The following is a 24,641-nucleotide window of genomic DNA, read 5'->3' as shown; positions in this document are numbered from 1 at the left end:
ACACCCATCCCCCAGAACTTTTTTCAAAACTATATTGACAGCACATGGACTAGTTGTCCAGGAGTGAGTGGAAAGCATATGACAGAAAAAAAAAATGCCTACACTTATATTTAACCTCCTAAATAATGCAAAGTGAATGGCCGACATGGCACACAAACGTGAGATGAAGTCTTGTGATGGAAGGATATTTAGCGGTAGAAGAAAAGACGCAGCCTCCGAGGGGAAAAACGCAGAGACTGGAAACAGCGGGGGAGAGCCCCCGTAAACAAGACGCACGAGAAATGAGGTGGAGGCCGATGTTCCTTGGCAACCGGGCCGTCGAGGACGGCGGACCGCATCACTTCTTCTTGGCCTTCGCCCTGGCCCGGACGCTGCCGTTCTCCGAGTGCGGCGAGTCGGATGTCGCCTGGGAAGCGGATACGGCGTCGGCCTGGTCGCCACCCTCGATTGCTCTTGCTGCAGATGTAAGGTTGCGAGTGAAAAAAGGAAGAAACACAGTCCATGTAAGATGACCCACATCAAATAATGTTTGAATGTTGAGCAATTGTAGCCCTATGCCAAACTGCTTGATCTTATAATCAATGGCAGCATTGGTGTGAACTGAACAAAGTTATGCTTTCATTTACATCTGCCCATCTTTCCATATGCACTATTGTACAAAAAATAATTCTCAATCTGACTGCATGTCATAACATTACAAATGCAAAGATGATAACGAGAACAAAATACAGGTTACCATGCATACATCATCAGGGACTAATTAATGATCTAAGATTGTATCTGCATGCCTATGATGTAGAAAGCAAGTCTACTTCTTCATTCATGGCAAAAAGCTATCATTATACTTTGCTCACTTATACTACAGCTTTGTTCTATTCTTTTAATTACCAGACCTTCTTTGTCAGCATATTTCCTGTATTCATGTATTAATCCTCCCCATTTAGTTTCATTTTATTTAATAAAAAAGAAACACCAACATAAATTCGCAACATCTACAACACCTTTAGGGCAGCTTGTTCTGAAATATATTCAGGGTTAGTTAAACATTAGCTGAGTGAGGGTTATTATGCCTGGGAGAAAGTGGCCCATGCAGCGCTTCGAGGCTAGGCACGACTCGAAAGTGAAATGCCATACCAAGCCTCTAAAATTTAGAAACAGCAATTGATATATACATGTATCAGGCATCACCCAAAGTGCTCCAAATGACTACTTTTTTTTTGTTGCACTTAACACTATCGAAACATACTAGTATGATATCCTCTGAACAATGACTGCTCTTGGAGGCACAAATTTAGTTGCAGCTATGTATTAACTACACATCCCCACTTAAATAAAATAATAAAAATAAAAATATGGCAACCACAGGTAAACACTGTTATAATTGGATAGTTGGGACCACAAGAAGTTTGTTGTTGTAAGGAAATATTGTGAAAAGCAACAACCATGGGATATGATTACAGAGTATACTCGTAAAATCCTCTTGTCCAATCGAAATCTTGTATCCATGACAGTTCGTTTTAAAGGGGTACATCTGTAAAAATGTTAATATGGGACTCGTTCTTACTCTCTTCCTTCTTCTTCTTGTCCTTGCTTTTGACGGGCACCATCTTGCGCTGGGGCTTCGCCGAGGCCAGCTGGGACTCGCGGCGACGGCGCAGCTGGAACATGAGGAAGTTGAAGATGAGCCAGGCCTGGAAAAGGCACACTGCTGCCAGAATGGAGAGTCTACCCCGAGAGAAGAAAGACAGAGAGAGAGAGAGTAAATGGCAGACTGTCACGAAAAAATCACAAATCCAGTCCCACTGCAAGGTTGGATTAACTCTTTGAGTGCTAGTCAAAAATGCATTCACTGTAGAAATCACATATCATATTGCCAGCCTAAAAAAGAGAAGGTTTGCATCAAAAATAATAGCTCAAAGAATTCAAATAACCAATTTTCAGATGTGTGCTTAGAAAATTTATAAAAATCTGTGCTTTCCTCTTAAATCCAGGTTTTCTGAAAATTTAAGTGTTCAAAAGACTTCTGCAGTTTATAATAATTTGTTTTTGTGTCAAGTTAGATGGAGTACAATCATAATCAATACATTGGCAATCAGCCATCAGAAAAAAAAAAAAAATTACCTTTGGTAGAACTGAAAAAAAAATAAATCCTTGCATGTAGCATGTACACCTATTTGCTTCAAAGGCAATGTCACAAAATATTGAAGAAGACCTTGAATGGACTGTGGACAAGCAAATGGACATATTCGGTCCCTGCAGTTTCGAGTCGCGAGCGTACCTTGAAATGGGGGAGTTAAAATTTCCACTGGCAAAGTCGAAACCCTGGCTTTCTATCCTACCGAGGCCGAACCAGACGGTGAGCGTTGTGAGTGAGATGATTGACAGGCGAACCAACAGGAAGAGAATGGCCCACAACGTAAAACTGAAACGGCAGAAGAGGAGGAGGAGGAGGAAGAGAGATGTGTCATGTCAGGCACGAATGGTTCAAATTTAAAAAAGGGATGTCTCCACTAAGTTAGGTGGGAAGAGAAAGCTACAGTGTATAGTTTCACTGTTGTCTTTATTCCACTCGTCTTGAAATAAACTGTCGAAGTTAGGTGGAAGAGAAAAGCTTCAATTTTATTATCTTCTTATCTTTAATTCTTTGTCTTGCAACAAACTGTCAAAGGAGAGGTCCCCACAAAGTTAGGAGGGAAATGAAAGCTTCAATTTCATTGCTATCTGAATTCTTTGCTCGTAATAAACTGTCGAAGGAGTGATCCCCACCATGTTAGGTGGGGAATAAAAGTTGTAATTGCTTTGTTATCTTTATTCTTTGTCTTGTAATAAACTGTTTCTGTTTTTGGAGCAGAAACTCTATGAGATCAATGGTGTAATTTTCATGACATTTATAGCAACCCTTTCAGGACTCAACCCTTCACATGATAAAATTTGGCGAGACGTTATACAGCGTGTCCCAGAAAAAACAAAACCGAGTTTCATTGCAATTCTTTGCAATCATAATTACATATTTGCTTTATAAGTTGTACATGGATTGAAAGATACACTTCTCTTCTTTCATTTGATGCACAACTCATTGTTCAAAATTTGTGCATGACCGAGATAGAACAATAGACAGTAGTGCTACTAAATTTTCATTTGCACGAGCAAATGTCGACTTTGAATGAGTTTTTCAGACCTTTTCAGCAATCTTTTGCAAAAAATAAAATCATAGCCTTAATATCCATTCTTTTTCCTTTCATATGATATCCCATGCGTCAAAAATGATCAACGCCTGCTCGAGAAAACTGAATTTGAAAATATGTTTCCATTTTACCCAGATGGATAGATAGTAAATAAGTAGCTTTCCCGACATGCCCAACTTGGCAAATTACAATGGCTTTCCTGCTTCAATGAATTTACACAAACATGAAGGGAGGGGGTAAAAGAGATTGTTACTGATGGTTCGGTTGTAAATAGGGTCTTACATTAGCACATAATCATGAGCTTGCCTGACCATGCAGCTAACTACAGAGCACAGGGTGTTCATCAGCGGAATGTTTGAGAAGGTGGGGTGGGAGAAACGGACCGAAAAAACCTTCCGAGCCCACCCCCTCCTCCCCGAAAAAAAGACGACTTTCTGCCCTGCACTTGCACCTTTGAAATGTAAGAAGCGCAAGTTCAGTGATAAATAAAGTGTTGTACCCTCTCTTTCTACTTCACCCCCCTTCAAAAACTTCAAAACTATGTCAGTGATGAAGGACTAACCACGCGAGAGGGAACTGTAGAGAGGAATGAAAAGAGTGAATTAAGTTTGAGATACAAAATCATTAAAATGTGTATCATTGTAGTAATGTTGTTTCCCATAGCCACTGGACTGCGTGCAGCCTGAGCATACTCACGATATTAGTCTTCAATGAATTTGGTTATGTCTCATAGCTTATTCTAAATAAATGACAACAAAGGGCTTTCCGTCTCATACAGCATTCTCTGTAAATACCTCCCCCCCCCCCCCCCCCCCCCGAACAACATTCACTGTAGCACTGCGGTTGTTTTGTGTGAATTCAATGGTGCAGATGAGCCCATTGTCTAATGCTAAGTCGGGAGAGCTGAATGCTTGTTTTTCGACTATCCGCAGAATCGGTAGAAATGAAGCACATTTTCATGCAAATTTTTCTCAAGCCTGCGTTATTCATATTTGACGCATTAGGTCTCATATGAAAGAAGAAAATATGAATATTTAGCTAATGAACTTTTGGCTAATGAACGTTACGTTTTTCAAAAACGTAATGTTAAAAGTCTGAAAAATTCACTTAACGTCACATTATGGCTCCCCCCCCCCATGAATTCCGCGACCATTCCGGCGCACAAAATTTTTTGACCGCGCCGTTCGCTGACTTTTTACTTTTAAGTCTTGCGCGACTTTTGAGACCAAATTTGTAGCACCCGGGCATACCGTTCCGAAGCCACGCCCCTTCAAAAAACTTTCGTTAACCCCAAAATTGCTAAAAAACGTGATTTTGTGTACAGTCAATACAAATTGTGTTTTTTCAATTAATTCATATAAAGATTCATATTTTTAATTTTAATGGCTGAAATCAATTTATATTAGTATAATCATGTTTCAAAAAATGTGTGTGACAAATTCTGCTGAAAAAACAACAAAAACAAAAGTTCGAAAAAACAAAGAAATACATAAAGAATTGATAAAACAATAAAAAACATAAGAAGTTAATTTTGATACTGAAATTTTTCTTTACGCACAAATGTTCGGAATGTCACTAGGAATATTTACACCAAAAATCAGCATTCCATAAGCTTTTATAAGCCAATTACAGACGAAAATGAGGTTTTTTGCATATGTGACCCGCGACAACGGTTTCAGGCAAAAGTCGCAAGAGCAAATTCCCTCCTAGGCGGGGTACAAAGATTTTGACCATTATTTTTGTCGATTTAGGTTTTTTGCAGAAATCGAATCTTTGATATGTTTTCTACATCTACACTAAATTTCATAGCATAAGACTAAGTTTTTCCTATCGAAAATGGAATTTTAAGCACCCTATGTTGGATCGCACTCGTCAGTTTCAAGCTTCTTTCGAACGCCGCGCCAATATCCCCAGCGTTGCTATGGCGAAGGGTCTCGCATGCGATTGGTTGGTGCGTCGCATACATTCACATAATTCGGCTTTCGGAGACACCAGTTGCAGCGTTTGGGGAATGCTTTGTCCACGCGTGCACGATTACATGCTCCATTGTTCTTGCTATAGTGGTTTATATATGCTCGCTCTGTAGTGCGTGCTCTTCGTTTGGCTTTCTATCCAAACTATTCTATTGCAATGTTCGACAACGAAAGTGAAACAAAAATCATGTAGCATGACATAACCGTGTGAAAAGAAAACTAGATATTCTCAAATTTGTCTACTTGTACATGTAGTAAAAATTGTGACAGCAGACTGACTCAATGGAAGGTAGATGAGAGGAAAGGAGCGGTCACATGTGACTAATTATATTCAAATACTACACGTCAAGGTCACACCAAACTAACGAGTCGTGTTTGTTTCTTTCTTTCTTTTAATTTGATTAGCACCACCGAACAAAGCAACATATGCATGTCTTGTAAAAGCAAAACAAACAGGAAGCGTGACCCTTGCCAGCACTAGCAATTTTCTGCCTTCAAAAGGGTCGCCAATGATATAGACAAATCAACCACAATGAAAACGCAATTTGTAAAAGTGTGGATTCGCCACCGCTCCTGTTACATGCACACGGTCATGGCGTGTGGATGCCATTGCGTAATGCATGCACCAATATGTACATGTACACCATACAGCTGTACATGCAATTATCGTATTCGCCATGTTGAAAGATGTCCTGTAAACAAACCGAAAGCGAAGCGAAACGCATTGTTTTTCGGCTCCATACGCTGAGCTCCGAGGAAGGTGCCCGGGAAATTTGACTCTCTCAGTGAGCCAATCAGAAGGCGATGTGGTTGCTAGAGGCGGAGCTTAACATCGATTGGCACCATCGTACGGATGGGTGATTCTCCCCTCGCATCGCCGCTCGGACATTGTCTTTGAGAAAGAGGTGAATCTTCAAAGCCTGTTTTCTCGCAATTTTGTCAGGCTAACAACTTAAAAAATGCATTTTATTTCTCTTTCTATGCCCACTTATGGTGCCGAAGAATACAAGTGTTTTATATCAATGCAAAGCTTAGGAAATGGGCAATGTGATTCAGTGAAAAAATGAATTTTCAAAATTCCCGACTTTTGCCTGAAACCGTTGTCGCCGGTCACATATATTTGCATAATTAATTGATTTAAAAAAGAAAATGCAAATTTTTTGAAAATTTAACTTAACGGTCTTGTAGATTACATCTGGCTTTATGTTCATGCAAAATTTTGCGGCCAAGATCTGAAGGGGGGGGGGGGGGGCCATAATGCCCCCCCAGGAATTCAAGCTCGTGTAGCCCAGGTAAGTTAGGGTTAATGAATTTGACCAGTTTCATTTAATCTTTCTCCAGTAGATGGATGATTTCGGGAGAAAAAAAAAAAAAACCTAGATGCAGACAGGTTAAGTTTGCAGAAGAAAGCAAAATCCTCCCACGAGCTACTGCACCCAATTTTCACAAGAGAAATAGCCACAGAGAGTTTGATCTGCACACAATTATAGAGGTGACCTAAAACAGGCTGTGACCGGTGCGCGAAAAGCCACACAATGGCAAGTTTTGATATCTCTCGAGCCGACATCTTCTGTCAAAACTGCTCGCAACTTCCCACACACTGACATTTGGTGTCATTCACAGCATCTGAAGTTATCCTGTCCTCCAAAACTTGTTTCTGAAGATGACATTTAGGCACAGCCTCATTCGCACCAAAAGCCAAACATCTGCTCAATGTAAAAAAAAAAAAAAAAAAAAATCCCCAAAGGGAAAGAGTATTGTCTGATTTTTCTTCTCATTCTCGCCATCCTGAGTGCTCATGGCATTTTCTCCTCACCTTTACGCTACAAAGGTCAGTCGACTCGGGCAAAATGCGGGATTGTAGGCATGGATTAAATGATATTTACTCCCAAACCATGAGAGCACTGCTAGGTGGCAACATTTACCTCATCTGCATTGTATCGCATGTGGATGAAAATAATCTTACTGCTTGAGGAAAAAAGGGGAGACTCCACAATTCTATATAATCTTTCTCATTAGTATTTTTAATAAAACATTTATTGATTCGCTCCTATGACGTTACTCTATTCTTTGTGGTCAATTTGAACATGGATATAGCATTGCATTCTAGACACATCAAAGGGTGTGGCCGAAGCTGTAGCTCTGCATCTAAAAAATAAAATGAATGTGCAATTTGGAAGGAAATGGAAAGGAAAAAACAACATCACATGGAAAGGAAAAAAACAACACCACATAGAATGTACTCACCATGGCGCTGACAATTCTGTTTTTTCGCTAAAGTACAAAAGTCGTGCCACATGGAAGGTGAGTTCAGCAATATAGTGCAGCACAATGCACATTAGACCAAGACGAGTCAAACTGAAAGAAAACACAAGACAGATGGAAAGCTCTATTAATAGTTGATGAGCATTTCTCCCAAACACTTTCCAGAGCAGTAATTTATGTAGACACTTCTGAGAATAGTTTTTAAACCCTTTGTGTGGTTTTAAGTGCTGATTAGCACAGAAAACCTCATAGCACTGTATACACTGCCCAAAATTTGCCATGGCAGTCACAGCACTAGTGAGAAACCTACATGTACTGTATATAGTAGGCTGTACCAAAATGTCATAGCACAACAAGAGTAAATCTAGCCTGACCTGATGCTGTGTGAATGGCTTCTGATAGCTACATGTTCACTGGAGCTCATTTGGAATGAATAACATTTAATAGAATGCAGAGGGGAAAAAAAGAAGAAGTGAGATTAAAGGGGCTGTACAGTACTGGTTGAGGTGGGGATTCATGTTTTTTACATTCCTCAGTGAGATAATGAGAAACCTCTTATGAAATAAGAAAGTGCATGCAATTCTAAGAAGGATTCAACGTTTATTTGATGAAAATTGGTTTTCAAATGGCTGAGATATCCAAAAAAGTGATAATAATAAAAAACTACTGGCCACAACTTTACTAGGATCTCTTTGTTTCAACTTGTTTTTGGATATCTTTGTTTCAACTTGTTTTGGGATATCTCGGCCACATCAAAACAGATTTTCATCAAATAAACTATTGATACCCCTTAGAATTGCATGCTCTTTGACATCTCATAGAGTAGTTTCCGAATATCTTGCAAAAAGTTAAAAGCTAAATCCTCACCTCGACCAGAACTGTACACACCCTTTCCCCACCTACCAACAGCACACTACATTTTGGGCAAACTTGACTTCCATAGCCACTGAGAACATAATGTAAACTTAGAATAAGACAAGAAACACTGTCAAAAAGTGCCTCTGTGTTTTCTTGTTTAAACTGCCAAATGACAGCAAACTTGTGAATACATACAGGAATAATGCCTCCGGCACCACTTCGTGGCTGAGGCATAAAAAGCTGGTGAAGTAAAGAACTCACTTTAGAAGGTAAGCCGCAACCACAAAGAACAAGTAGAAAGCAGAATATTGGATCCTTGCACCCATTTCATCCTGAAAGTGAGAAAAACAGACATATTATTTGATAAAAACAACTAATATCAGACTTAACTGTAGAAATTGGTCTTGTTACAGGAGTGCTGCAAACACACATCAAATGTTACTTAGAGCCCTCTGTAAATGCTCACATCATAAAGATAATAACTACAGTATTACGGTGTATATCCTTAAATGGTCAATTCCATTGTGACTTATGAGACAAAGTGACAATTTTCGGCAATTTCAAACCAGTATTTTGAGAAAATGGTTGCATCAAATGCATTTTTCTCAGTTCATGGTTAGATCTATCATATCACAGTTTATGAAAACACCATGCTTAGTTTGAAAAGTATCATTGCATTACATAAAGCAACGAAAAATTGCTGTCGTGACTTATGGGACATCTGAGGACCACCGTTTTTCACATGGGAAAGTAAGTTCTGAAATATTCTTACACACAGAGTCTCTGGAAAGATATTTTCTTTCCTGAATGTAGCAAAGGGTTGGTGCTTACCCTGAGCCAAGTGGTATGAATATCTACTCATTGGTACAGTAGCAGGATAGGGAAAACCAGTGTGACTGATGGGACACAAAAACGTGACTTATGGGACGCTATCAACTAACACATTTTGAGATTGAAAGAATAATATTTACTGATGCCGGAACAAGTTCTAGAACATCATAAAACCAATCTATGACCAAAGAACATTCAGAAAATAAGCCATCTGAGAATTACACAAGCTGTATTACGGTCATAATAGTGTATCAGAAATGATACATAAATTCTGCAAAAATTGGCAATTTTCATGAAAAATGAAGGTTTTTCGGACATAACTCCTCTCCACGTTCACCGATGTTCACAAATGAGGTATCAAAATATCCATTGTGAAAGGCTGCTTTGAGTAAACAATACCAGATCATCTAATTAAGCTTCATTAATCATCTATACTCAATAGTTTGATTTTCATAAAATGCAACCTTTCGGTGGAATTGACCAAATGTATACAAGCACACAGGCTCAATATTGAACAGAGAGAGACAGAGAAAAAAAAACTTTCTGTGAAAAGTATTCTCTTGTGGAATTAAACAGATCAAACATTACTGTTTACACAATTTTTTTTTTTATTATTATCATTTTCAAAAGTCGAGTGCTAATCGCGAAGAAGAAGAAAAAAAACCCCACAAACATCTACTTTGATTCTGACATGAAAGTGATATGCGCACAAACGTATACTGGCATGCAGTACATTTACCACAAGTCGAGTGATCATACTGCGTACTCCATGGACATGAATCTAACCAGTCGCAAAATTGTCAGCAAGTCCCGACTCACAAAGACTAATAAGGCTCGCTAAATACATACGGCATAATCATACCAGCGCTTCTCAACCGATGGGCTGCAAAGCTCGAACAGGTGGGCAGCGATGTCCGCCAAATACGAAATCAAAAGAGATTTATGTCTGATCTAACCGGGCCTAAAAAAAAAAAAAAAAACTAAAAAAAAAAAACTTTGTAGAAGCCAAAGCTGGCCTTGAGTTGAAAAAGGTTGAGCAGCACGGACGCATGCAATGCTCAAGGGACTCTGTCTACTGTACATGTATGTCAGAGATGTCACTTTCCTTTAACATCCTCTTGGAGACAGAAATTAAAAAGTTTATTTCTTCAAATGAAAGACCAAACATACAAGTAGGTCTTCATGACATATTCTGAACACAATAAATGGGGTATAAGACACATCAAATGGGCACTATACAGGACAAAGCCAAAGCATTTCCATGGTGCATTTTGAACAGCAAACTGCATGATTTCCTCAGTTCACAGAGTCAAGTGAAAGTGCAAATCACATATAAAATGACTGACCAACGTCTGCAATAAAACCTTCACGGATGTGTTGCTCTCATCTTGCTGTTGACTGTCAAAACAATAGGTGTTTATTGCAATCAGTGAGCCAAGTCAAGGGATATAATACACAATCATGAAAGAACTCACCTTTTTAACTTTCTGAAAATATAATTCGGGAAAAGCGTGGATCCAGTAGGCAATCTAGTGAAGAGGAAGAGAGATATTGGGATGGTAATTTATCAAACATCACTGCAGACCCTCTGTTGCCCACAAATTCATCATTTTATCAACTGAAAAAAAAAAGAATAATGAAAGCAAAATGGTGTCAAAAGGGCAGTGTTCAAAACACAACATCCAAATCTTTTTTTGTCATAATAAATGTCCATCAATCAACATACTGTTTAACTTTTGAATGAAACTGAAGTACATATCTGAGAAATGTCTGCTTCTTGCCCTTGTCACAAAAAAAGAAGAAGAAATGACTCTGTTTCTACAAGCATGTGTACCTTAAAAAAAAAAGGAAAAAATGATCTGCCAGCATGCATAAGCTTGTAGCTCAGCAAAGAGTATAAATGAAGAAAGCAGGAAAATATAACAAAACAAAATCTTGCAATCCTGGTTGCCCACAGGGCAGTTTTAACACACACATAAATGTACATCCTTTCAAGCACATCTCTTTCTCTCTCTCTCTCTCTCTCTCTCTCTCTCTCTCTCTCTTTGTTGCACTAAAGTTTGTACATCGCTTTAGCGAACATCACATAATTTTGCATAGTGGAAGAATAATGTCTCCCAACATTGTAAATGAAATTTCATGCAATACACTACAGAGTTCTTAAACAAGAAATGAAAAACTTGCCCCATGTCATTTGAGAATATGCTCCCTTTTTGTACCCAAAATAGCATTTGGAACATTACTGTTTTTCGGGGTCTGAATAAATTCACTAGAAATATGTAGTACATGCATTAAATTCCCCATCATCATCAAGAAGTTTCCAATTTTTATTATTTTGCAGAAAGGTATGAATAGCCTACCTCTACAATAAACAAGTTAATGATGAAAGGCATCTTATTTTATGGGCTGCAAAAGGGACAAACAAACTTTAAAGAATGATACAACTAGAGAACATTCACCCCCAGAAGAGTATCCTCAAGTAAACTTCCCCTTGGTCCAGAAGAAAGGAGAAAAACAATGGGTAACCTTATCACAAACTGTCGTTACAATATTCTCTCCTCGAGATGATGTGTCTTTTGAGAGGAGCAGTAATGAATCACTGGAAAAACAAGTGTAAAAAAAAAAACTGAAATATTAAAAAAAAAAAAAATAGCGAAACGCAACTACATGATAGAGATCTCCAGGGAAATTTACAACTCTTTACAACTTTGATGAATTGCTCATGCCGCTATAAATAGTGGTCATTAAATCAGCAGCATACAAAAAAACTATGAAATAAAACAACTTTATGCTACCATCTACATGTCTACGCTGGAGCAAAAGGAGAGAGAGAGAGTGCCGCGACAGTATAAATCAACAACCTAAAAATGGCATGTTAGAAGGTGGTTGGTTTTTCTTGTTTGTGTCCCTTACCTGAATTATGAAGTAGAATTTTGATCGGAAGGAGAGAAGCGTGTGAGGGTAGCCTTCCCACAGATGAGACAGGTTCTGCGTGAAACCCTCCTGCAAAGAATAACGGCAAGACAGACTTGGAGTGTGTGTGTGTGTGTGTGTGTGTGTGTGTGTGCGTCTGTCTGTCTGTCTCTGTGACCTCTGACCCCAAATGCATAGTTTTCCTCTAACAGGACTCACTGACTGGCTCTCTATTCCCAAAGGGTCTCGCGCACAGATTGATACCAGATTTGTCCCTGGCTATTACACTATTATCGCTATCGTCTCGCCATCACGGTTGGGGTGTGAGCTTGCAATTACTGCAGCCATGTCTCATAAATGTAAATCTAGGTTTCTTTGCAATGTATGTGAGATGGGCAGTGGTTGACGAGCAAACACAGCACACATCTGCTCAAAATCTTTAGACTTGACAATTGAGAGTGCCTGATCCTTTCAAAAGTTTCTGATTACCTAGGGCCCTATCCTTTGTAGGGTCAAGCGCCCGTTAAGCCCACTTGCCAGAAGTGAGTTTTCTTTGTCCAGGCAGGTACATGAGTGGGTTATTAAACCATTATCAAACATTTTCAAAATACAGCCAATGAAATATACTTAAAACATCTACAATGTATTAAATGAAAAAGACTTGAATTCACAGGAAATTATTTCACATGGGTAGTCATATCATGCTCATACACAAGCTAAATAAACAATGAACAATTGATAAGTCCTCCATTGCTATCTTTGTTTCCCAAACCATGCCGAGGGCTACATGTACCATTAGAATGAATTTTGATTGTTATTCCAAGATGACTCACATCGGCAGAAAAAAACACAACAAGCCATCCCGCACTGCTACGCAATATATCTCTTTTTCTAATGAATTGTCGTTTATTTCATCCAACTGACTTAAAGCAATTTTATAAATATAAACATTTTTCTTTTTAATTTCAATGTTCACAACAGATAATAAATCAGACATTTCATGTCCATTTAAATAATACTATACAAAAATCAACTGAATAATTCAGAAGAATTGATGAATATCCAACACATCACAGCAAAACACTGAATGAAACATACATGTACTGCAATAGAGAAAACCTCCCCCTCCCCTCCACATCTACCCTCCCATTGCCCCACCCACCTTACAAATTCTTATCTCATGCAATCACATGTTAAACTTCATAATACACACAAACACACACACTTTTTTGTCAATCTTTTATCTTTCTTTCGTTTTTATATAAACAATAACATACAAATTAGTCAATTACAAAATAATACAAATTTCATTATGACAACATCAAAACGCACACACGCACACACACACACACACACCTAACTGACCTTCATCATGATGTCACTGCCCCACAGGATGGAGAAGAGGTAAAAGGTCACCAGCTGACCCGACTCGTTGAACTTTGAGTGCTTGACCTTGGAGAGGTGCAGCTTGCGATTCAGTTTCTGCAGAGTCAGGAGAAAGCACAGCACTTATGAAAAGAAGAAGGATGAAACATTGATTCAGTTTGTACTCTAGCAATGTCAGGCTACTTGTTATGCTCATATTTTGAAAGAGAAAAAGCTGTTTTCTGTACTTTTAAAGCCGTAGAAGACAAAAATCTGATGTGAGATCAAATTAAATATCCTACAGAATATTGTTCAATTGGAAATTGAACACTGACATGTCTCGCTATCAAAGGGACTGTACAGTACTGGTTGAGGTGGGGATTCATGTCTTGAACATTCCTAAGTGAGATAATGAAAAGCCTCTTGTGAAATATGAAAGAGCATGTAATTTTAAGAAGTATTCAACATTTATTTGATGAAAATTGGTTTTCAAATGGCTGAGATATCCAAAAAAGTGCTAATAATAAAAGGCAACATGCCACAACTTTATTAGGATCTCTTTGTTTCACCTTGTTTTTTGATATCTCAGCCATTTCAAAACCGATTTTCATCGAATAAACTTTTTGATACCCCTTAGAACTGCATGCTCTTTGACATCTCATAGAGTGGTTTCTGAATATCTCGCAAAACGTTAAAAGCTAAATCCTCACCTCGACCAGAACTGTACACACCCTTTAAAAATCCTTACAGGCATCATTTACCATTTGCAGATGAGACAAAAACCCAGCTTTAGTGCTTCAAAATAGTGCTAAAATGTGAGTTAAGGATAGTGCATACATTGATAGACAATCAATGTAAAAATGACAATCAGTACAATCAATGTTAGCAGTTTCTTATACACAAAATGTGAACAATATAGTAAAATTGGTTCTGGAATAAACCGTCAACAGTCTATGTGATAACTTGAACATTTTTTTTAATCACTGCACCCAATGTTAAATAGTACATGTACCTTTAAAAGTCTTTGGTCATGAATATTGTGTCTTTACTGCAGAGAAAATCAGTTGTTCTTTTCACATAACATTGCAATCTCAAATGGAATGCTGTTGCAAAAAAAAAAAAATAATGTTATGAAATTAACACACAAAAAAATGGATGTGATGAAATAAGCAGTATATTAAGGATCACACTTCCTATAAAGACATCAGTGCATGGCAATTCTAAAATGCGACATTTCCCGTGATTTATTCTACATCTCTCACAATAGCAAACACAAAAGTCATTTTTTGGTATGTGCATTTGCACAAACTTAAAGAATTGAAATGTACAGTGTACATGTGTACCATGTTCAATAGCTAACATACTGGGAAGCATTTCTGCACTCCATATTGCCAGGAAAAGAAAGTTTCAGGAAATGTTTTCCCGTAAATAACTGCACTACATGGATGGGAAAGCGATACCACATATTATCACCCATACGAGGTAGTTTTGCGAGGAAATTGCAGTTGGTTATTTTGCAGGGTCGTGGAGGTCAGCGGGTGATATTAGTGCATATCCAGGTCTCGCAATTCACTTTACATGTAAACATTCCGGTCGACCACAAAGAGAAGACATTCAAGAGCGTAGCTGTGTGTCGATTACACACACCGTGCACAAAACAATGTGTGCATTCACAAATCTGCGACACACGCATCGCTCACGGAGAGGATTCGCGATGAAGGGCAAATTCCCATACGTTAGCATGTAAATACGAGGACGGTCGCTGCGACTGTGTGAGCTGGCGGCGTACCTGATTGTGCATGGGGTTGTGTGCAAGCATGTGGGTGTAGTTGAGCGCAGTGGTGTAGGGTTCGATCTGACGCAGAGTGGATTTTGTTACAGTAAATCAGGAAGTTTACATTGTAATTTAACTGCTCGAAGATGCCTAAAATGCCTGAAAATGGGTAATAATTATAATATGGACTGTCCTTTCGGGGGATACGACATTTATTGCCCTCACTAGAATTGTATTGCCCTCGTCTTTGACTAGGGCAATACAATTCTAGTTCGGGCAATAAATGTTGTATCCCCCTCAAGGCCAATCCATATTAGTATGCTACAATCAGAGAAGTCCCTTTAATATGGGACGACCTACTTGGTTTCCACTTTTACTGCCACAGAAAGCTGCAGGCCTATCAAAGTACATCCAATTAACAGCCTCTTCTTGGTCTACAGTGTACAATAACAAAAGCCGGTAGGCAAACTGCATTAATGTTTACAGACTGCATTTTTTACGTATCACCCAGCTCAGGTCCACATAAAAAAATCCACAGCCTTGTGTTTCAAACCATTACCAATAACAGTTGAGAAATCTGCGGAGGAAGACACAACAATATCCATACCACGCGGTGGAGGCGGAACAGTTTATACAATAAACACAAAGTCTCCGGAGTCCGAGACCATCCACAGGCAATTTCATCCTATCGATTGCAGCAACTCTTTGCTGATTAATGTACCACATGCCGCCCACTTACACTTTCTGTGTGCATTCTCAAAATTCTGTCGGTGATGGTGTATAATTTGATTCTTCAAGGAAGTACAGTTGTACATGTGCACTGTGCAATGTACATTGTACCTGTAGTGTATGTATGATATCAAACTACACGATGTGACTTGTCACGTACAAACGTCACTTGAGCATTGTAATGGTACATCAAAGCCAATGAGACAGCAAAATACATTAAAAGTTTGAAAATATTGCTCAGGAGTTTGTTGTTTAAAGGTACAGTCTACCATTCAGAGCAGTGATTTAAAAAAATGTTTGGGTTAATGCATACAGATACTGTATGTGTAGGTTAGTTGTATCGCAAAACATCCTACCATACAAAAATTTCCCAATAAAGCCTAGCAAAAGGAGATACGGGTGTATCACTATTTTTCTGAGTAAACCATAACTGAAGACAGTTTAGTCAAGAAATAATTTTATTAGAGCTACTGTTCACATTTTATATACTTAATTAACATTGTTTATATTGAGTAACATCTTTACATTGGTTGTTTCTATCCCTAATTCACCTTTTAGAACTATTCTCAAGCACTAAAGCTGGGTTTTTGTTTCATCTGCAAATGGTAACTAATGCCTTTAAGGGAGCTTACCTGAGGTGAGATGTTGCACAAGGTATTCTTTTATAAAATGCTTCAAATAGACATTGCTATTAAGTGGGATGCTTGTGGATAACAAATAACTTAATTTATAGATATTATACAACTGTACTCTTCACCACAAAGGTGGAGGTAATTGCTAGTAATTACATGTACATCTGCAAACTTCATGGCAACAAAAAGCTGCTATTATAAAGCATCATAGAAAACATGGCGAATGACGCAATATTACAACAATGTGAATGTTGATAGATGACACTATAAACAACAATACATGTATGTACACTACATCTTTCCCCTCTTCTAAAATATAATGCAATAGACAGCATTCTAATATAAAAGTAAAAATGAAACTTAAGTAACATCTTGGAGAATTATCTTTTCATTTTCTTTAATTGTCCCACAGTGACCTCAGAAAATCTTGCAGCTTTCTAATCCAGTGAAAGTGGCACCGAGACTTTTAAACATTTTAAACTTTTGAACAAACTGTCCAGTTATCCTCAAACTTTTTTGACATGTTCTACTATAATGTAATATTGCTGCATTCACTCAATCTACATACACAGTGTATATTACACAGTACATACAATGTATTTGAGATTGATTCTCCTTTCATTGAACATGCAGCTCTTGGTTTTTATATCAACCTCTGGGGACAATGACCTTAAAATAACATTGGTGGATCTATGACATTTGCTCCTGCGACAATCGCTCCCATGGTATACATTGTATCTGCACACTAAAGCCAAACATAAATTCTACCCACAAACATAACCCTAACCCTAATCTTCACATGAAATTAAACCCTAAAATCCTATCATAAACCTGACCCTAACCAAAAGTCCTCGAAGAGTACAAGACTTGAGCAATTGTCGCAGAAGCAAATGTCGTGTCACTGATATTGGCATGGTACACTGACAATTTGCTATTTACATAACCCATTCCATACGGGAAACCTGGTGGCCTGCATATTAAGTCTGTGGGCATTTAAGAATTCAGCATGGAACGGGTCAAAAACGAGTTAACCCTAACTAGGCTGGGCTATTCAGGTAGATGATAGAGCGGGGGGGGGGGGGGGGGGGGGGGGGGGGGGGGGGGGGGGGGGGAGGGGGGGGGGGGGGGGCCTCCAGGCCCCCCTCCGGATCTCAGCCGTCGACCGCGCGATCGCGACGAAAATTTATGAAATTTGCTCTGTAACACAGTTTGCATTGAAATTGTACACAAATTCACGTTTTTGAGCAATTTTTGGTCTGACATGCACGTGCATATTTATGCGCAACTTCGGAACCGCGCACCCGGGCATCGCAAATTTGGTGTCAAAAGATGCGGGAGACTCGAAAGAAAAAAGTCATGAAACGATAGCTTCTCGCGATAGCGATACATCGCGCAAAACGTCGTGCGAAACGCCCCCCTCCCCCCCCCCCCCCCCACCCGGCCTAGTTAGGGTTAAACAGGAACTGAACAGGAGTGCCTTACATCAAGGATGTACTCCTGAACCACGGCGTGGAGGACAATGCTGATGAGGAAGTAGAAGATGATGCAGAACGAGTCCCTGGCTCCGTACATGTAGCGTGTCTCCTCTTCCCCGCTCTCTGTAGTGGGGAAAGAGACAAATACCCCATTCATACTACTGTAAAACCAAAAACATTGGCGGCATGAAATTTTTCGCAAACTGCCACTGGCATTGAATGCCTTGTGTACACAAGAACTTTCCCATGCATTTCAATTAAATTGCAAATCCTGGTTCCTCAAGAAATTCGTGAAAGTTTCATGCACCCAAAATGCTTTGTTTAACAGAAAAAAAAAAGAAATTTCACTATGAAGTAAAAATTCAGGTCAGAAAGTAATCATTTTATTTGTATGGCTATAATCAAAATCAACAAAACTAGATCTATACCTCTTTGGTGTTGGTGAAAGAGCTGTTGATGCCCTGAAAACAAAATGGACATTTCTGCATTTTCAGGCTGTTATAAAGCATAAATGACACCTCTTTCAACCTACAGGCTGTTGCCTAGAACAGAAATTATGCCAATTCTCTATCATTTTAGTGAACCAATAGTTATGCATTCCTGGTTTGCAATTTTAATGGAGCATTTTAGTCCAGTTAAAAGTTGGTCTGAAAAAGACAGAATAAAATTTCATAACAATGGTAAAATCTGATCAAAATCAAATGAAAATTACATGTAGGAAATAATCATATATATATAAAATGTTCAAGAACTGTGAACATATGTGACCCGCTACAACAAAAGGATCCTAAAGTCGCTGACGGGCGAGCCAAGCATGGCCCAGAAAAATGCTATTTCAGGCCTTTCCTTTGATCATTTAGTTTCGAAATTTTGGCAGATGATAGAAGATACATTAGACTACAAAATTATGTAAAACAGAAATCCGACGTTTTGACAGATTTGGTGATCTGACTTCAAACTCGATTTTCTGGGCTCACCCGTCAACGACTTTAGGATCCTTTTGTTGAAGCGGGTCACATATATGCAAAACTTCACAACTTCAGCACTATTGTCCTTCTGCAATTGTACCCTATCTTTTCAGACTAATCATCAACCCGGTTTGGAATTCCCCTTTAAAGATAATAAAAAGTTTTGGTACCTCAAAAGCTTCCCTGAATTTCCTTGTCTTGGTTTGTGTTTCAGGTTAAAGTACGTTGTCTGTGAGAATTACTCGCCCCAAAGTGCTCTCATGTCTTAGTAATCATGCAATAATGGTTTCGTACCACAGCCGACGCTGTACAGCGTCGATAAATATTGTACGAAACCACTGACTGCGACCAGCAGCGTGCAGCCCATTGTACGCATAGCTAACTGCGACCAGCAGCCCCATACGCATAGCGTAATGGGGCTTTGCATTGTAGCATTCAGGATCATGACAGAATTAGTATCGCGGGTAAATGTCAACTTAAAAATCTAAAAATTTCTTTGATTTGAAGACTTACCAATTAAGTTGAAGTATTGAAAACAGGCTTCGAACAACGTTTGGTTCTGCCAATAGTCCCTTTCTGTTCGAATTGATGACTGAATGTGACTCGGTCGAGAGGACCTTGGGAGAGCTACATACACTGGATACCATGGCCAGCGCATGCGCACACAAACATCGTATCCGTTCATGGATTTGAAATTTGTGTGCATGTGATGTGTTCGCATGCACTGGCTGTAGTATTCAGTGTACTGTATGTAGCTCTCCTAAGGTCCTGTCGACCGAGTCACATTCACTCATCAATTCGAACAGAAAGGGACTATAGGCAGAACCAAACGTTGCCCGAAGCCTGTTTTCAATACTTCAAGTTAATTGGTAAGTCTTCAAATTGAAGAATTTATGGGATTTTAAGTTGACATTTACCCTGCGATACTAAATCTGTCATGATCCTGAATGCTACAATGCAAAGCCCGATCACGCTATGCGTATGGGACTGCTGGACGCTATGCATATGGGGCTGCTGATCGCAGTTAATTGCATGATTACTAAGACATGAGAGCACTTTGGGGCGAGTAAGTCTCACAGTGTTAGTTATATGAAAGGTACTTTAACCTGAAACACAAACTAAGACAAGGAAATTCAAGGACACTTTAGAGGTACCAAAACTTTTTATTATCTTTAAGGTCACCAGCTTCAAGCTTCTTTTTTTTTTTTCCTACCTTTGGTTTCCTCACCTTCTGTACTGTTGCTTGTTATGTTGTATTGCATCATGACAAACATTGAAGCCAGTGGAGTCGTCACCTGTATGAGAAAACAAACAAACAGTCAGCACATGCTCAGTTTTGCCAAACTTTTCTTCTTGCACAATGCACTACATAGGTCTGTATTTGACGCACAGCTCAAAACCTTTTTGCAGAGATGGCAGCAAGTGCAAGTACTCCATTGTTGTTCAGCCAAACCATGTATGGATACTATGATGAAACACATTGAAGGTAATACAAATTGTACCTTCATACATCAGAAGAAAGCTATGATGTAAACAGTTTGGATTTCACACGTACACCCTGTAGTTAAAAGAAGCATGTGACATTTGAAAAGTACTCACTTGGCTCAACCATGTGTGCCACGGTTGAGGTACATGTGTATATCAAATTATGGCTAGAAACTGTGTGTGGGTGTTACCATGTTGTGAAATCTTCTTTTGAAATATATTTGATGACATAATGCTCTCTATCAGGCATAATGTATCAAACTTTATAACATCACAGTCTTATGTTATACCTTACAATGTTGGAACCAGCTGAAATCATGATTAGCAACACAAGTGCTCAGGCCAAGCAAGGCTGTTTAGAACAAATTTCCATGGCAATGAATGGCTATGACATACTGTGGTACTTTTGAGTATAGTCTATCAAATTAGTGAATTTTTATAGCAAATTCTAATTTGTTAACGTTGGGATGTGTAAAAGTCTAGATAGGCAGATTTATGGGTCCACAACTGAGGCAATAATCATTCAAGATACATTTTCTAATATTGCTTTTGTTTGTGTCGGTGTTCATGTATTCTCTTTTGTTTTGTTTTTATATGACAATTAAAAGTCTACATTGTTATTTCCATTCCAAGCAGCTCTTCTCTGGCTTGAACAAAGACTACTCAAAGCAGAAGAGATCATTCGGCTTTTGGATCTCTCATCAGCTAAACCACAATCAACTCACGCCATCATGTCTGGACGCGGTAAAGGAGCATTCAAAACAATGGAGAGCACAACAACAACAACAACAACAACAATGAGTGCTGCAGAGCCAGATCTCCCGATACATGTGTATTTATAGAACTTTATGACCATACAATGTACTGCTAGAGTACATTGAAACTTGAAACCTCTCTCAGATCATGGAAGGCAATCCAAGTCTTTTGATAGTGTCTAGAGTATGCTGCTAGAGCATGCTGCATGGACAAAGAGACTGATACCGTAAAGCATTTATCATGATAAATTTGAGGTTTCCTTTAGTTCGTTTTGGGATTAATTTCACAGTTGCCCCCCCCCCCCCTCCGCCTTCCTCCTGCCTAAACCTCTTGAAATAAAATATGCTAATTAAATGAGAGGTGGATCTGATCCAAAAATAGTGTTCACTTGGACTAAATTTTCATATTGACACTTGTATTTCATGTTATATATCATATGAAAGCTGAGAATCTGCAGTTTTCAGAAAGTACATGTCTAATATATTTGACCTCAGACTTTTCCATAAATTACCAGTAAAACAGGAAAAGTGTCCTCTATGCGCAACGTGATGGAATTTACTTTTTCAAGTAATTTGCACAAAAACTACAAAAGCAGGGGAAATATCAAGTCTTGGGAATATCATACACCTGTAGAGTACCTGTGTACTCGTGATTGATCTTGTAGCCCGTTGATCATAACTAAAACTCTGAGAATTCGGCCAATATGTCTACAGTATTGATCCACACTACAACATGCAGCATTCTGCATGATACAGTAGTACACCAATACAACTGTACACACAGTTGTGCAAAGGGTTGTTATTTGGCCCCACTCACAACATTTACAGCTGTAGATGCTTGCTATGATGTTCTACAAGTACATGCCACAATGTATACTTTCTGGTCATGGTTTTGTAACCCACTTTACGTATGGAAATTCCAGTTTCTAAATTCTACAACAAATGACAAGCATTTACATGTACAAAACTGTACATTGTAAAATCAGATCTCCCCTTGGGAGACAAAAGTGCACTTAGCCTCAGCCTACATGATAACCCATTTCCTACGAGATTCTAAAATCTATGTATAGACTTAGCACAAAGACCCATTACCACTAAGCTTGCAGAAAGCAAACTTGAGTTCAGATTGTCCTCCAGCACAGCAAATCATATTGTGTATTCAAACATAACAGAAAAAAAAAAGTCAGTGGTATGTACAGTACGTCAATGTATAAAGTGAAGTTCGAGAAAAACCTGACAATTCATTCAAAATTTGTACATTCTTTAAGTTTTTGGGAAATCCATGTGCCATATAAAGTGCTGGACAAGTTGCACATTGTAATATGTGTGGAAAAACAAAACAAAACATGAATGAGATTGAACATGTACTTGGATTTCTATTTCTCACTCAGCTGAATTTGAATATTCTGTTTCTGTAGAATTGAAAAAAAGGAAATGTTTTCAAGGTCAATATACAAAATGTATCAGTGTATAAACTAAATCATGAACACAAAATTCTGATCCCGACAGTATAGAACCTACAGATGTTTTGTAAATTGTTTTTGACATACCAGGGCTCGACACTAACTTTATTCAAATCATCAATTTCAAATTTTTGGTGGCCCGAGAGAAATAATTGGTGGCCCGAAAAAAAAAAAAAACATTGATAAAAGTCCATTTTTTTTTAATAAGTCGCACACTCACTGCATGCATTTATGCATTTCCGGCGCAAAGAGTTAAGAATTTATTGACACACTTTTCAAATAATTTTGGTGGCCCCAGGTGGGCCACCAAATTTGCCCTTTTCTGAAATTATGTGGCCCGACTTTCATTTTGGTGGCCCCGGGCCACCGGGCCACCGTTAGTGTCGAGCCCTGCATACAAACTGTTGGCCTACCTGTTTGTATCCTGGCCTGTTCCTCACCATACCCCTCATTTATTGTAATAAAACATACGATTGAGCAATTTACACACATCAGTACTGTCTGCTATGGGTATCATGTCTAGAATCTACATAATATTCAACTGGATACATTGGAATACAGCACAATTATTGAACAATTTGCAATGTAGACCCTACATTTGAGCAAATGCCGAGACAAGACCCCCTCCCCCCTCCCCCATTCCACCCCTAGGCATCCAGTACCCTCATTAATTAACCCAAAACATCAGTCGAGAGAGGTCAAAACTATTTGTGGTCCCTTAACCCCTGGAATTTCCCTAGTCTACTCTGGCACTGTCAAACATATTATTATCAATCATAAAATTGACATTTATCTGTTTATCGTGTTTATTGCTGCATAAACAACCAGAGCGCAGAGCAACTGGAACAGGGTAACTACAATGTAGACACACACCAGTACCACTCTGTCTCTTGACTCTCTGGTTCACCAGGCCAGGAGGACAAGTAAATTTTAAAATCTAATTTTACCTCCTGGCTGGGGTCCTAACGTTAGAGTCAAACTCTGTCTGCACATCTGTCATTCTGTGTCCTGACAAAATGTTCTGTAGAACTGATTCATGCCACAAGATAGATAACGTCAGCTGAGGAACAGGGAATTAAATTCATCCTTATATTATAGCACATGAAAGTTTTCAAGAGACAGCTGCTGCAAAAACAAAATTGGGCGAACACAACGCACAGTCACAGACACAGGACTCAGTACAAACGTGCAATGTGTAACACTATCATGCCTGTTGCTGGTGTTGTACTGCAGTATAAACTGTGGTGGTATGGTGAAGCCACCTCGCCACACATCACAGACTTTACCTGAAACATAAGGCCAACGAGAATGACCATTGCGACACACGAAACGATGTCGGCATGGTTTTGGATGATGAATTCATGGCTGAAGATAGGAGGATTCTTGGTGCTGCCTGGTCGTCGACGAATTGCCATGATTTTCCTGACGGTATGAGCTCAGTAAAAGCAGCCACGTAACCCAGTTGCAGATTATCACAGACGTGAACGCAGTGGTGATACTCCGTACGTTTGTTACACGCGATATACTAGTAATACACACGGCACACTACAACTTGCTGTGATGTGCACGCTGAGAATTGGGTTTTCGACGTGGACGGACCTGCTTGTTGAGTCAGGTGTACGCTAGACGATCGGGGACTTTTCTCGATCAGCGGACGGTAAACGGTGCATGCATGCAGCGAGCGCAGCACAGGAGGCAGTACTGTACGTGCATGGGCAGTTCGTTATCACACGTCGACTTTCTACCGATGATAACTAGCACGGCTCTCTCCATGTACATGTACATACCCATACGAGTTATCCTATGTACGCACGCACGCCTGAACTGTGACACACACCTCCGTCTAATCCCACAGCTTCAGCTCCGCGCGCTCCCGATTCCCCATGGCCCAAGCCACGTTATCCTAATTTCCGTCCTCAGGTACTGAGTACTAGTATCTTGGCCCTTGGCTGGCCCTTGGCTGGCCCCGT

At 39.2% G+C, this 24,641-nt stretch overlaps 1 protein-coding gene across 2 annotated transcripts; it reads right to left on the bottom strand.

Moving 5' to 3' along the window:
* Positions 1-24,151, bottom strand: LOC140239917 (translocating chain-associated membrane protein 1-like). 2 transcript variants are annotated; one of them, XM_072319733.1, is made up of 11 exons: positions 23,958-24,151; positions 20,182-20,263; positions 18,008-18,123; positions 13,391-13,507; positions 12,026-12,115; positions 10,588-10,641; positions 8,543-8,613; positions 7,406-7,516; positions 2,279-2,422; positions 1,565-1,725; positions 1-456 (listed from the first exon to the last, which is right to left on the bottom strand). In XM_072319733.1, exons 1-11 carry the CDS (start codon positions 24,084-24,086, stop codon positions 338-340), a joined length of 1,194 nt encoding a protein of 397 aa, XP_072175834.1. In that variant the 5' UTR covers positions 24,087-24,151; the 3' UTR covers positions 1-337. The 2 variants fall into 2 exon arrangements, with proteins under 2 accessions (XP_072175834.1, XP_072175835.1); XM_072319734.1 differs by having other exon boundaries at positions 20,197-20,263.
* Between the last annotated feature and the right edge of the window lie 490 nt (positions 24,152-24,641).

The sequence above is a fragment of the Diadema setosum genome, chromosome 16 (genome assembly GCF_964275005.1).
Source record: "Diadema setosum chromosome 16, eeDiaSeto1, whole genome shotgun sequence".
Classification (NCBI taxonomy): domain Eukaryota; kingdom Metazoa; phylum Echinodermata; class Echinoidea; order Diadematoida; family Diadematidae; genus Diadema; species Diadema setosum.
This window is presented reverse-complemented; position numbering and strand designations above follow the sequence as displayed.

What these genes read in the sequence shown, in the direction of transcription:
- LOC140239917 (XM_072319733.1), bottom strand. Translation starts at nt 24,086, where the DNA reads ATGGCAATTCGTCGACGACCAGGCAGCACCAAGAATCCTCCTATCTTC. An exon ending in TCGTTGGCCTTATGTTTCAG is followed by an intron (nt 20,264 to 23,957) that starts GTAAAGTCTGTG and finishes TTTCTCATACAG; the next exon opens with GTGACGACTCCACTGGCTTC. An exon ending in TTTAACTCCCCCATTTCAAG is followed by an intron (nt 1,726 to 2,278) that starts GTACGCTCGCGA and finishes CTCTCGGGGTAG; the next exon opens with ACTCTCCATTCTGGCAGCAG.